General features: G+C 42.0%; 1 protein-coding gene across 2 annotated transcripts in view; it reads right to left on the minus strand.

Moving 5' to 3' along the window:
• SUN2 (Sad1 and UNC84 domain containing 2) overlaps positions 1-15,453 on the minus strand; it is a 126,412-nt gene that overhangs the window by 93,712 nt on the left and 17,247 nt on the right. For both annotated transcript variants that reach the window (XM_075182837.1, XM_075182836.1), the window contains exon 5: positions 12,067-12,207. In XM_075182837.1, coding sequence (XP_075038938.1) covers positions 12,067-12,207 — 141 coding nt within the window. The remainder of the gene's footprint in view (positions 1-12,066; positions 12,208-15,453) is intronic.

Consider the following 15,453-nt stretch of genomic DNA (forward strand, 5'->3'; position numbering starts at 1 on the left):
TCCCCTAACATTTTTGTATATTATACTCTGTGTGCTCATATAAAATTGCTAGCTACTAACTTTGGGCCTTGGCACTTAACTTTTGGAAAACTTTGTCCATCCTTATCTTAATTGAAGCAATTATAAGCTATTATTTTGAAGAGCTATATCAAAAACATTCCGTGATTTTCAGCTTAGGAAAATATCTGTAAGCTTACTACAGCACCTAAATCAGCCACTGAGAGCTGAGAAAATGGATAATAATAGAAGTCAATAAATTGTATCACATTCATCCTACCCTATGTTTTGCTTGATTTGTATGGTTTACCACCAGTGGTGTTAAGTGGTCTTTGATAGGGTTGTTTAAATAAATGGATTTTTGTACTTACCGTTAAATCCATTTCTCTGAGATTTTAGGAAAACACAAATATTGGGGTGTCCCAAGGAGACAAAACTGGATTAAAACCGAATGTGTAGAAGAAGAGGCCTAATAAATCAAAATAATTTAAGTGGGAAGCGGAGAATACGGGCCTCTGAGTCTCAAAGTAATGAAAAACAGGGTACAATGTAGAAAACCTATTCCTGGGTGGCTAAATATGTATCCCCATATAGCCCCAGGGAAAATGATTTAATGATAAGAATGAAACCCTTTTCTCCTTCAGCAGTAGGCATACACAGATGTTGGAATGTCCCAAAACCACCATCAAATGAGGGACGGCATGCCTAACAATGAACAGCCACCTAGAAGACTTTTTCAGCAAAGATGGACTCTGCAGAGGTGGCCACGTTATAAGATTTGGAAAAAGTATATGGAGATGACCAAGTGGGCACTCTGCAAACTTGATCTCCTGATGCTCCATGACAAACCATCCAAGAAAGGCTAACCACCATGGTTGAATATGCTGTTAGTCAAATTGCCTTCAAGATCCAGTAGGAGGTTGATGTGCAGACAGCACACCATATCAAGGAGTGAAGCACTCCTTCATTGGAGTTGCTAGGGCAACACCAATCCTGATTGATGTGAATAACACCACCAAATCCTGATTGATGTGAAAACCAAGAAAACTTTAGGTTTCAATGAAGGAACCATATGAAGAATACCTTTCTTTTGTGGGAAAACCAGGTATGTTGATCTATGGGAAACAGTTGCTAGGTAAGTTACCCACAAAACAATAGCTTAGAAAAAAATTACCTTTTAAGTGAGAAAGCATAAGAAAACTGGAATAAATGCTCTAAAGAAGCACCATGCAGGACCAGGTTCACGTCCTATAAAAATAAAGTAGAACATGGACTGCTCTTGCAAAAACATTCTAAAATCTCTCTAAAAAAAAGCAAGAAATTGACTGCCAAGATGGACTCCTGAGGAGACTATATACCCTATGTATGGTGATGAGAAAAAACCCAGAGAGGGCTCTCTCCCCACTGTCAGGTTGATCTATTACACCAGTCAACCATCCAATGAGAGATGAATTGAACTCTCAAAATGCCATACAAACCTGCTCTTAAAAACAATAAGTTATTTAGTTTACTGGAACTGCGTGTAAATACTATAGCTCCCACCACCCTCTTGCAGTATCGGATGGCAGTGTGTGGGTTGGTCAGAAGTGGAGACATTAGTTTCTGAAACTTGTCCTGAAAAAACAATTGATGAAGCGCCATATAGAAAGTGAGATTCAGGAGCATCATTAAAAAGTCATCAAGGTCAGAAACAATATTTGAGCTTTTTAAAATTAAGCCAGGTTGGTCCAGGGGGTAAATGTAATATTGTGTGCTTTCTGCCAGTTGCCGATATTCGGTGAGTTTGACAGCTAAATTTAAAATGCCAACGGCAAGTTTTGCCCTGAAAGACATTGGTGTTTTAAATTTAGTCATCAAACTTGCTGAATATCAGCTACTTGCAGAAAGCACACCACAATACATTTACCTACTGGAGATGAAGATGATAAATCAGCAGCTCTCTGGATTGTGCCTTCACAAGGAGAACAAGATTACCAGAACAGACCGGGATAAGAGAGAATGCCTCAAACAGGAAGTAAGCTCCCTGGAAACAAAGTGGGGAAAGCACAAGTGGTATGTGAAGATACGTGGTTCCAAATCACTCAGACACGGTATTAGAGGAAAAATAGAAGGATTATTTCTTCTGTAGAACAGAATTAAATACAGCACGGCCCCTTAACGATAGCAGATCCAACAAGTGAGGAAATCAGTTCAAATAATTCCAGTGAGATAGGTTTCGAAAGCACATCTCTGACTTGGGCCAAGAGGTGATGCTCTGCCAGTCACATACATTTCCAGCTGTCAGGGTATCCTCTTATCACCTAATAATCCCACCTTGGGAACTGACTGCCCAGGGGAGTTGTAAAAGGTCTCGATTGGTGGGCTTCTGACACTATCCAGCCCCTTCCCCTACCTCCCCAGGTGTCTTCCCTCAGGTGACCCCTGCTGAGTCTGGCTCCTGGCTGCCTGTAGAGCTCACTAGTGGACAATGGGGAGCAAACATAAATAACAATGGTAGCTTAATTCACTCAACTCCTGAGTATTGCCTGTGGAGGTGGTATTTAACCCCTGAAGTACTTTTCCAAGGGGATGTTATGGTTCCATCACTGATACTTCCTGATAACAACATGACTAAAAATTGCAGTTCAGGTATGGATTAGATTAAGGGGTTGTAACACCATACACCATGCCCGTTGCTTTACATGGTACTTCCATATGGGGTTATGAATTTAAGAATCCTTGATATTCATGGATGTCATAAACTTCTCTTCATTTTGAACAAAGCAGATGGCAGCAGCATCCTGCAGCCCTTGAATGGTTACATGGAAAGCATTCCTGCACTCCATGTGTCTGGGAACATTTGAGACAAAGAACCTTCAGAGGGAGCTATGAAAAGGATATTATGTAAACTAGAATGAGGACGGTAGGTACCCAGGTTAAAATACGGTATGCAACCAGGAGTTACTGAAGAGGAGTGAGTCTTTATCACTTTACCAAAATAGTAAAGCCCTCCCCTATGTGGCCCACTGGGATTTCCAGACAAGAAGTGTGCTTCACAGCTGCACACGGGACTGAACCCATTCTGGGTCAGGCTCTGGGTGTGCCGCATGGCACTGCACAGTGACCTCTGAAGGTGCAGATTGCTCTGCAGGCAATGTAGCTTGGTATTTTGCACAGACATTGGATCACAAAAGATAATAGATACACAGTGAACTGTCTAATCAGCGCTCCACTCAGTATGCAGCCTTGTGTATAACATCAAGCAACCACTGGTACTTGTAGAGACATATTTACAATAAAAGTTGTTATATACATATAGCGCTTACTTTCATGCACTTGTAATGCTGTTCTGAGCGATCTTATCGGGAACAATACCCAAGATACTTCCTATAACACAAAACTTATAATGGTGTAGTATGTCTTAAACAGAATCAAATCACCAAGCTCTATGGAAACAATTCTCTACATATTCCCGTGCTCAACACAGTCCTCAAGATGTAAATCACCCGTGTCTTCTTATATCCCCAGCACCCTTATGGAAGTAAGCTTACTCTGTTTCCAATATATTCACGCCCATAGGAATCTGATGAGTGCTCCTTTCATGTTAGCCTCCTGCCTTCTTACTGGAGAATCCACACTCAAAAGAAACAAAGGAAGCGATCTAGCGCATTACCTTTTAATACATCTCATTAAAACATGTACACATATAAAATAGACTCAACCGGGAGACGGGTATAAGTATAGCAGTCAAGTATCCTTGTCCAAAGATCCCCTTTGCTGACTCGTCAATGTCGCCTATTCCACGGTTGTAGTCTGCTTAAAAACCAACGCGTTTTAATTCCTATCGTGAGTCTTTCTCAAGGTTATGTCTCCGGATTGGAAACCTCTTCTTTTATAATCCTCCTTTTACTTGTAACACCTGTTGCCAGTTCTTCTATATCGAAACGAGGCTTGGATCTGATGATACTGTGGAAATTCCATAGCGAGGCTTGTTGACTATCGAATACTCTGCTGTTCAACTCCTAATTTGTTCGCAATACTGTTGTTACAAAACTTGCTTCACCTAACGTGAAGCTTGTCCATTAACCCCCTCAGGCACACTGCAGATGATTTTTAGTAATAGTGGTTACAGCCAAATAATCTCCACTTTATTACTACACAAGAACTTCTCTTTATCAAATCAGAATTTGTTACACCGTTATTCCCATTCATTCATGTTGATATACATAACATCATGTCTAATACTTGTCTAGCTAATACAACAGTAGAGTTCTAACTACTTATGACATGATCAATCCCTTCATGGAGTGAACTATAATTAACAAGCATACATCTCTATATATATATATATATATATATATATATATATATATATATATATATATATATATATATATAAACGCAGCTTTTCGTTGATGGATACGGCTCTAAAATACTCCACTATTATCTTCCGCATGCAATAAAAAAACATATCCCATAAACGTCTAATAAAACTCGTTATTCTGAATAAAACAAACACATGAATATTAGCCATAAATGACAATCTAGATCTCTTATATAGCAATGGCAGTTGATTATATTCCGATGATTTCATAAGTAACTCCAAAGGAGAGACATACCAGGGAAACGGAAAAAAGAGAAGAAAGAAACAATAGTAAGTTTCATACATTAATGTCTTGGAAAATGCATAAATGTGCACTTACTACTATATATATAATAGCGTTTGAGTGGTCACAATGTTTCAAGTAGTAAGTGCACATTTATGCATTTTCCAAGACATTGATGTATGAAACTTACTATTGTTTCTTTCTTCTCTTTTTTCTGTGTGTACATGTTTTAATGAGATGTATTAAAAGATAATGCGTTAGATCGCTTCCTTTGTTTCTTTTGAGTGTGGATTCTCCAGTAAGAAGGCAGGAGGCTAACATGAAAGGAGCTCTCATCATATTCCTATGGGCGTGAATATATTGGAAACAGAGTAAGCTTACATCCATAAGGGAACAAACAAACAAAAATACCTTGGTGCTAAAGATATGGCGGTGAACTGTTGATACCAATATGCAAAAAAAATGCCAATGTGGCGCTTCACTAGGTGTGCTGCCAAATATGAATCCCTGAAGACCAACTATTACTTCAAACTTCAACGTATATATGAGAAAGATGGATACATACATATGGCGCTGCCTTCACGCACAAATGGTATATGCCTGGGGGATGGATGTGTGAAAGACAGTCTTCAAACGATTCTATGTAACGCTGCCTACACGTACACTTCTAGATGGTTATGAGCGGACTTGCACAATAACTGTCCTTAGTAATTCTCTGAAATATAGGGTATTTGCATACACAAAAACAAAAAGAAATGATAGCGCAATCTGTCTTAACACAAACCATCAAAAGACATATAACTGAATGTCCAGATATAATCCCATGTGCAATTGTATTACACAATACCCTGTTTTTCACTTGTGACACCTCCCATTCGGGTATATGCTTACTCGAAAACAGCTGTGATCTCGCTCTCAAAAACTGAATGGATTTCCCCTCGTCATCAAATTCCACACTGACGATCTTCCTCACTCAAAAATGAAAGAAACAAATCTAGCATATTACCCTTTATTAAAACAATGAGGGTAAAAACATACAAGTGAACCCGTACCAGGGAAAGATGATGAATTTGCGTACAACAAGGTAAGTGTATCACATTGAATCCTCTCACCGCCGCGAATGACATCCGTCCTTCACGCTCTGTTGGGTCCCGCTGTCCTCCAAATAAAAACCAACGCGTTTCGACTTATGGGTAAAGTCTTTCTCAAGGTAATATGTAACTAACCATGTCCTCCTTTTATAGCCATATACGATATGATGATGATCCCAAACGGAGGCTTGGATACTTCCTACTCGTGATACTTCCGGTTTGTCCTTCTTTCCATTGCGAGGCTTGGATACCATGGCAACATTGGAAAATCTACTACATACTTAACTGACTAATACATAGTGCAACGTTGACCACCACATCTAAATGAGCCATCCGGGATAGAAGGGAGTCAGTTTGTACTAATTTGCTCAGACAACGAACTATTTCCTGTTTTCAATATCCCCAGTGATCCATTAGTCGTCATTTTAGTTTGTGGTTTCAAAAAGCTTGGGGCGAGCATGTTTTTTAAATTATTGGCCTTTTTGAAAACTACTGTTGGATCCCTAGATAGAAGAGATTTTAATAGTGGGTCCTGTTTGAGAATGGAATAGTTGGAACATATCATTTTCTGTATCAAAGTTGATGCTTTGTTATATTTAGAAATGAAAGCCCATTCCAATTTTTCACTATAATGCTTTTCTTTTTTGACATGGAAAAAACACATAAAGATTCTCCATGTATTTGTGTTTTACAACACTGTGCAAGGTTAGATAATGATATGAACTGGTTGTGCACTGTGGACTTTAGCTGAAGGAATAAACAGGTGTAGACTATTCTAATTAGCTGATAGCTGACTATATAAGATTCTCCCTGTGGTCATTCTGAATCCTATCTCTGATGAAGTTACCTGATGGTAATGAAACGCGTAAGAAGGTTTTTAATCTTTTCCTGTGACCGCCACTATCTTCTAATGAAGTGATTTTATGTTCTTTTGATCGGCACGGATAACTAGCAGAGAATTATCATTTATTCAATTGGGACTTCAAACCAGTTCTCATCTTTATCTGAAAGAGTGCAGGATTGACAGCCCTGCAGTTTCTTTACTAATTTTTGGCAGGTGAGAGCTGCCTTTCCTATGGAAGCTACCAAAGAGCTTTAGCAACTGCCTCACAGTCAGGAGGAGGATTTAACATACTATCCACATAAAGGTATATCTGAGAGTTGCTGCATTAATCATCTAACACGGGTACAACGATTGTATTTACACAGAGCTTTTGGGCTAATACAGTACTTGTCATCTAAGCAGAAGCGGGACCCGCTATAACCATTCATCACTGCGGGACACCATCTACTGTTAACAGTAAGCCGCAATATCAAAGAATCTGGTAAGAGACTGTTTCTTTTAGCTGTTGAAGCCTGTTTATCGTTTCACTGACCTTGCTACAAGCATTTGGTCACTGCACTCCGTGGACTCATCAGCTTTATCCAAGGTTTCACTTGGTCATTGGCACTTTTACACACTTAATAGTCCCACTGCTGTCCATCTAAATGGATTGAGTATTATTCTCTGATTCTGCCGTTATATTATTGACTCTTGGCCAATATATATACATGTCATTATAGGTGCACCTATATATTTGATGTTTAATGACCAGCTATTGCAGTCAATTTGTTTGATATTAAGTGGCGCTACCACTGGTTATGTTTTATATTTATATTCATATGTTAATAAATTATATTTGTTGGAATTCCGCAGTGTTTCACCAGTTCATTGTGATTGTTATACCATTGTAAATTTTTTAGTGCTTTTTTCATACATCCATAAGGGTGCTGGGGACATAAGAAGACACGGGTGATTTACATCTTGAGGACTGTGTTGAGCACTGGAATATGTAGAGAATTGTTTCCGTAGAGCTTGGTGATTTGATTCTGTTTAGGACATACTACACCATTATAAGGTTTGTGTTATAGGAAGTATATTGGGTATTGTTCCCGATAAGATCGCTCAGAACAGCATTACAAGTGCATGAAAGTAAGCGCTATATGTATATAACAACTTTTATTGTAAATTGGATCACAAAGGTTGGTGGTCTAGTGCCCCTCATCTTGGACTTTGGATTCCTGAAAATCAGACATGACTGCACCATGGAAGATATGAAGTAACTATGCAATACCCTACCATCTTGTAAAGGAATCTGTAAAGGAGTCTTCTAAAGGAGGCTGTGGTATGCTCAAAAACCTGGAGCACTGTAGACATAACTTTGTAAAAAAAAAAGTAACAAAAAGAGCAGTTAATTGTATCCTCTGGTGAAAGCAATAACAATGCACTTGGACTTTTGTCTTCCAATTTTTTTTCTTTTCCGACTCTCCAACAGTTCTAAATTACAGCTTGCTGCTATTTTTGTCAATCTTTTTAATGTTTTTTTTGTCTACACAGGGCCATCATCAGGGGGCTACTGGCGGTATGGTTGTAAGGGGCCCAGACTTATGAGGGGGCCCACAGCGACCTGCCTACCTAGCCCCTTTGAAATTAACTTTCCTTGTCTGGTGCTGCGACAGCTCCCAATCACTGATAGGCTGTGACCTCATCAGTGTGCAGGACACTCCCAGTCTACCTGTAACTGGGAGCCGATGAATCAAGTGAAGAAGGCAGAGAGCATGAAACGAAGAACGGAGGCATAGACATGACAAGATAAGTGCATTAGACTGGATTGGGAGATTGTGAAGGGGTATAGGAACTATACTGTATTTCATTTATATAGAGTAAAATTTGTTACATAAGTGTACTTATCTCTTTTAAAAGTAATTCTGCTTATGAACAGATTTTTGTTGCACGACAGTACAACTGCTTATTTAATATTCTCTATATGTCCTTTATTAACATATTAATAGCATTGAAAGAGGGAAAAAGACAAGACAGGCTTCTGGTAAATTCATTGGGTTGATTACTTATCAAAAGTTCTGCCAGCATTTGCATTAAATAATGAACATGAGGAAGAGTTTAAATCTAAAACACAAAGCCCTGTAAATAAAAGTACATTATATTTAACTGTATTTTTTTATTTCTAAGGTAATATGCTCGCTCATTCCTGTGACCTGTCATATATCAATATTTATAAAATATAACAGTGATACTTTTAAAAGAAAAATGCAATACATTTAATGTGTGCTACGTGAGGAATGAACAGGTTTTATTTATAGTGTCCTTTCATCTCCGGTACCTAGTTCTGTAAATTTCTTTTTAAGTTAAGTTATGAATGTGTGTTCAGTGTGGCAGGTCGTACCTCTGCAACATGAACAAGACGAAGGAGGAGAAGCACCAGGAGGCGGGGGAGAACATGGAGATGGCCCAGGAGGTAGCCCATGATTGAGAAATGGTTAATATGCAGTACATTGACTGAAAGTCTGGGGAGGTTTCATGGATATGTGGTGTTATTTTGGTGTGCCAAAGTCAGTTTTGGGCTGTTTGTAGTCTCAAAATTGAGGGTAATATGCGGTCCTTTTTTTTTTAATGTATGTGTACTGCATGATCCTTGTTATGTACCGTGATCACTTATTGATCGGTTTTCCATATTTCATGTACTTATACACTTTTCAAACAGGCCCCAACATTCCAGGATCCAGACAAGAAGGTTGTGAAAGCTGCAATACAAGTGAGGTAGGAGAGCGCAACACAGTCCACCACCAGACTTGTCTTTTAATCCTCCTCTTTCTTGCTCACTCTCTATTGTGCTTGTTGTCTTCTATCCCTCATGTTCCTCAATGTCCTGTCCTTTCCCCTGCTGTGTTTCTACCGTCTATCTTATTCACCTCCTCTCTCCTTCCTGCCTTGTCATCCTCTCCAATCTTATCTATTGTTCCAGGACAGTGAGAATCAGTTTGAGGCACAAAGAGTAGAGTCTAACCATTAGTCTTCATGTAAGTGTAAACAATTTTCTTCTAGATGTTTGTCAGAGAACTATTGTAACAGTCTAATATTGCTGTACTAAGCCTTTACAGAGGCATTTCTGCATTTTCCCCACCAGTGACCGCTAAGGAAATCATGTGTCCTTGAAGCAGCTGAGCTGCCTTACTCAGCTGTAACCTTGTAATGCTGATGGCTAGCCTATAAACACTCACTCCTGACAATCAGACCTTCCTGGATCATTGTTTTGCAGGTCTTGTTGTGCAGCTCATTGCTATTCCAGGTTGCTGTACTCCAGAACCTTGCCATACCTGGCTTTTGACCTCGGCTATTCCTGACCACACTCCTAACTTTCTGATATCCTGACCCATGGCTAGTCCGACCATTCTGTATTTTTGGAATCCTGACTGTGGCAAGTTTAAAGGACATTGTTTAATTCTGGACTTATGTTGCCTGTCTTGCCTAGCCCTTCAACCAGTGAGATCCTACCCTGCTTGCAGTAAACAATAAACATTACTTTAGTTCACCATTGTTTCTGTGTGATAATACAGTGTGATATACAAGAGAACCTTGACAACTATATTGTTATTTTTCACTTCGACTTGCCCCCACATGCTGGTCACGACCCCTCCCTTGAGCAATGAATTACTGGAGGGTGGAGCTGTAGCATGCTCTTGCTCCTTGGCTCCATTCTACACCTCTGCATTCAACAGGCTCGGGCATAAGGTGGTTGAGAAGGAGAGGGGGCGTGCTGCCTGTTTCATTTGTACTGGACATGATCATTTCTGATGGTAGCCCTGTTTATACGTGACATGGCAGGAACAGGTGGGCAAAAGACGATGGGATCAGTAAAAAAAAAACCACAAAAATAAACGATCAGAAAAATTTATGTAAAAATGCATTAAAAAATGCATGTAAAGACACATCTTACTGTGGCCCATAATAATAAAAAAAAAGGAGTCAGTTTGATTTAATTGACATCTTCAATTACAGATACCCTGGTAGGCATATGTCCTGAGTCTTGCTGACAGCGTTTCTGAAGCCTAGTAAGCTAACAGTCTGAGGATTTTATGACACTCAAAAAGTAAAGGGTATAGAAGGAAAAAGGGGGGAGGAGGGATAAAAGGATAGCATGGAATAGGCATTAAGTATATTGTTTGGTAGTATGTATACTCCGTAATCTGTGTTCGGAGTTGAGGCGAAATAAAAGACAGCTCAGTCGAGTAGTAGGGGCAAACACCCAACTGTGTGGTGGGTAAGCTCAGGCCCGGCGCTTCCATTAGTCAGCTGTCTTGGGCGCTAGGCTTTGGGGGGTCCCACTGAGGCATCCCACCACCACCTCCACAATGAAGAGAAACAAGGGGCACCTGAAAAGGTATAATAGAAGGCTGCAAACACAGCAGCTACATAACAGAACAGCAGGGTCGGTTCATCGTGCTGCTCTACCTCTCTGACTCAGTGTCATGTGACTGCTACAGTCGACAGCACTGAAGGAAAATCCTGCAAGAAGAAGGGGTAATGTGGGGGCATGTGTGAGAAAAGCTGGTGGGCACAGGGTGGAATGGGAGAAAAAGCTGGTGTGCAGAAGTTATAGAGCAAAAAATCATAGGCAGGGTGGCATGTGTGAAAAAAGCTGGTGGGCAGGGGGGCATGTGAGAGAAAAGTTGGTGGGCAGGGGGGATGTCAGTGTGTACCATGTGTGTGATATTGATGTGTTTCAGTTGTTTAATGTTATGTTGACATTGTGTATTGTCAATATTTAAAGGGTAAATAAATTGTCTGTTGCCAACTTATTGCGATATAATGGGGGAATTCAATTAGCCACGTGGTGCCTCCTGAATGGTCATTAAGGCACCCCGCTGCGGATTTCTCACGATAAAATATACGTAGCAGAGATGTCTGCAGCACATTGCGCACAACTTAATAACCCCCAAGTTCTTTGTTCTGAAATCTAACATTTGAAACACCTTCTAAAAAATCCTGCATTTGCAAAAGTCAATCGTCGGATTTACCTTTTGCAAAGGTGTGAGTGATGGGCGTGTGTACAAATTACAATATTAAAATAACTTAGTTTAGTAAATAAATATAGGAAGTATATAATTACAGAGAGATTTCAAAATAAAATTTGACTAGGTTATTGTGAATAAAAATCGGCTTGTCTGAAGTAAATTTGAAAATTATAACCTACTATACAAAAGAGCAAGATGCCTAATGATCAGATGGGAGCCACATTGGTTATTGAACCTTAGATTCTAGAAATGCATTCCTAGTATTCTTTGTAAATGTAACAAGTTCCTATAAGTAAAAAAAGTGAATTATTCAAGTGAGTAATGCTTCCCAAATTAATGTTTCTATTGCCTTCATTGTAAAACTATAAAAACCATTCACTTACATTCCCCTTACATTTTACATACCGCCACTTCTAAATTCCCACTTCGACCACTGGGTACACATGTAATATTGAGGAAAGGTATTCATTTAATTTTAGTCACCAATGCAAAGATCTGCTCTCTATGGAGGACAAAGGCTACAAAATGAAAGTCCTTACCAATGTAGTCCTCCTCTGAAGAATATCCAGAGGATGAGGTAGATTTGTCATATGCTGTCTGTATATCAGAGAAGCCATTCTTGTTGCTGGTATTATAAGAACTCTCCATCCCCATCCTTTTACGTACCAAGTCACTTCCCCCTGTGGCAAAATATCAAAATCACACAAATGTAAGGGGAGGCTGACCCAAAATGTTACTTTCATTTTTGTAACAAGCAAATTGTAATAAATCCTCAAATCTTTAAAACACTGGTACTGTAATGTGGATGTTCAAAAAACAATTAAAACAAATGCATAAAAATACTCAATTTGCGTTAATACCATCTATTTGGAGGAATAACATTAATATAGGTGCACCTATAATATAACCAATCAAAATTGAATAATATCCTCAAAAAACTGTCTCGATGGCACAGACTCAATCAGACGCATGAACATTTCTTGCCAGAAAAAAATCAGAGTGAAACTCAAAAAAACCGTATCAAATCCTTGTTCAAAACTCGGTGTGATAAACGATATGAATTGGTGAAGTTAGCAAATAGCACACAAATATTGTATATAAATCACTTCTATTCACAAACACCTGGATTGGATGATGTCTCGTCCAGTATCAACTTGAAAAATAGGTATTGATATAACAGTCACTTATGCTCCCAAACACCTGGGATAGATGGTGTCTTGTCCAGTGTTAATTTATGGGACAACTATTATTATTATTATTATTATTAATAATTTATATTTATAGGGCACAGACAAGTACAATACAAGGTGGGACAGCACGGTACAGTAAACAATAAGCACAGTAACTCAGTAAGCTCAAAGCACAGCTAGAGAGAGGGGGAGGGAAGACCAGCAAGCGCTGGAGCCCAAGAGGAAGGGCACGGATGACGGGGAGACCCCCAGAGGGGTGGGGGGAAAGGTAGCTGGAGAGCAGAGTTAGAAGTGAAGGAAATAGGAGGAGAGATGGCCCTGCTCAAGGGAGCGTACAATCTAAGAGGAGGGGTAGACAGACAGAGAGACACAGGGATGAGAGGGAGAGAAGGGGGAACGGGGGCAGAGTCAGGGGAGGGGGAAGAGGGGGGAGAGGCAGAAAAAAGTAGGAAGTTAAGTGGGAGACTGGAAGGCTTTGAGAAAGAGGTGGGTTTTTAGAGCCCGTTTGAAACTGGACAGATTAGGGGATGTTCTGGTGGAGGGAGGGAGCTTGTTCCAGTGGAGGGGGGCAGCGCGGGAGATATCTTGGACACGCGCATGGGAGGAGGTGATCAGAGGGGAGGAGAGGCGATGGTCATTGGCAGATCGGAGAGGGCGGGATGGAGCGTGAATAGAGATGAGGTTGGAGATGTAGGGAGCAGTGGAGTTGGCGAGGGCCTTGTATGTGAGAGTGAGGAGCTTGAACAGGATTCTGTAGGGGAAGGGGAGCCAGTGAAGGGCTAGGTAGAGGTGGGAGACAGAAGAGGAGCGGCGAGAAAGGAAGATAAGCCTAGCGGCTGCGTTAAGAACAGAACGAAGGGGAGCGAGAGGAGAGTTGGGGAGGCCAGTGAGGAGAAGGTTGCAGTAGTCCAAGCGGGAGATGATCAGAGAGTGAATAAGACATTTGGTGGCATCTTGGGAGAGGAAGGGCCGAATGCGTGCGATATTACGCAGCTGGAAGCGGCAGGATTTAGCAAGAGAGAGAATGTGAGGGGCAAAGGAGAGAGAGGAGTCGAGGATGACACCGAGGCAGCGTAGTTGGGGGACAGGGGAGATAGAGGAGGAGCAGACAGTGATTGAGAGGTCAGAGGGGGAGGAAATATGAGGGGGAGGAAAGACAATGAGTTCGGTTTTGGCGAGGTTGAGTTTAAGGAATCTAGAGGACATCCAGGAGAAGATGGCAGAGAGGCAGGCGGACACCCTAGAGAGGAGGGAGGGAGAGAGATCAGGAGAGGAGAGATAGAGTTGAGTGTCATCAGCATAAAGGTGGTACTTGAGGCCGTAGGAGCTGATGAGTTCACCCAGGGAAGAGGTGTATAGAGAGAAGAGTAAGGGTCCTAGAACAGAGCCCTGAGGGACCCCGAATGAAAGGGTGGAAGGGGGGGGGGGAGAGACCCAGAGGTGGTGACAGAGAAAGAACGGTCAGCCAGGTAAGAGGTGAACCAGGACAGGACAGGGCCGGAGAGACCAAAGGACTGGAGGGTGTGGAGCAGGAGGGGGTGGTCGACGGTGTCGAAAGCAGCAGAAAGATCAAGGAGGATAAGAAGGGAGAAGTGGCCCCTGGCTTTAGCAGAGAGGAGGTCATTGGTAACTTTAGCCAGGGCAGTTTCGGTGGAGTGAAGGGGGCGGAAACCAGACTGGAGAGGATCAAGGAGGGAGTGAACAGAAAGGTAGGAGGTGAGACGGCTGCAGACGAGCCTTTCGAGTAATTTGGAGGCAAAGGGGAGAAGAGATATGGGGCGATAGTTAGAGAGAGAAGTGGGGTCGAGATTAGGTTTCTTAAGAATGGGAGATACGAGAGCATGTTTAAAGGAAGAGGGGAAGATGCCGGTGGAGAGGGAAAGATTAAAGAGGTGAGCGAGGTGGGAGCAGGTGGTGGGGGAAAGGGAGCGAAGAAGGTGGGAGGGGATAGGATCCAGGGGACAGGTTAAAGGGGGGGGGAGGAAGAGATGAGGGAGTGGACTTCTTCACCTGTGGTGGGGCGGAAGGAGTGAAGGGAAACGTGGCTAGGGGGAGAGGACGGAAGAGTAGGGGGGGTGGACGAGAGAGTGGAGGAGGAGATGTCAAGTCGGATGGACTCGATTTTAGAGGAGAAAAAGGAGGCGAAGTCGGTGGCAGTCAGGGAGGAAGGGGGAGCGGGAGGAGAAGGGGCCAGGAGAGAGCTGAAGGTGGCGAAGAGGCGACGGGGGCTAGAGGACTGGGAAGAGATCAGGGATTTAAAGAAAGATTGCTTGGCGAGCGAGAGGGCAGAGAGGAAGCCCACTCCACCACCAGGGCGGGCCCCGGGTCTGGCGGAGTGGGTGAAGGAGAGGCCACCATAGGAGAGGGCAGCAGGGGAGGCAGTGTCTGAATCGGAGAGCCAGGTTTCGGTAATGGCCAGAAGGTTGAGGGAGTTGGATAAAAAGAGGTCATGGATAGCAGTCAGTTTGTTACGGACGGATCTAGCATTCCAAAGGGCACAGGAGAAAGGGGGAGAGGAGAGGGGGGAGATGGAAATGAGGTTAGCAAGGTTAGCAAGATGAGCAGTGCAAGGGGGAATGCGGGGAGGAGAGGGGGAGGTGGGGCGGGGGTAGAGTAAGGGTATGGGGCGAAATCGGGGAGGCATGGTAAGGAGAGAGAGGAGGAGGGAAGGCAGAATAGAGGGTGGAGGGTGGGTGACCTAGGAAGAAAGGGAAGAAGTCAGTTAGAGAGGCCAAG

The sequence above is a fragment of the Mixophyes fleayi genome, chromosome 8, assembly GCF_038048845.1.
Source record: "Mixophyes fleayi isolate aMixFle1 chromosome 8, aMixFle1.hap1, whole genome shotgun sequence".
NCBI lineage: Eukaryota > Metazoa > Chordata > Amphibia > Anura > Limnodynastidae > Mixophyes > Mixophyes fleayi.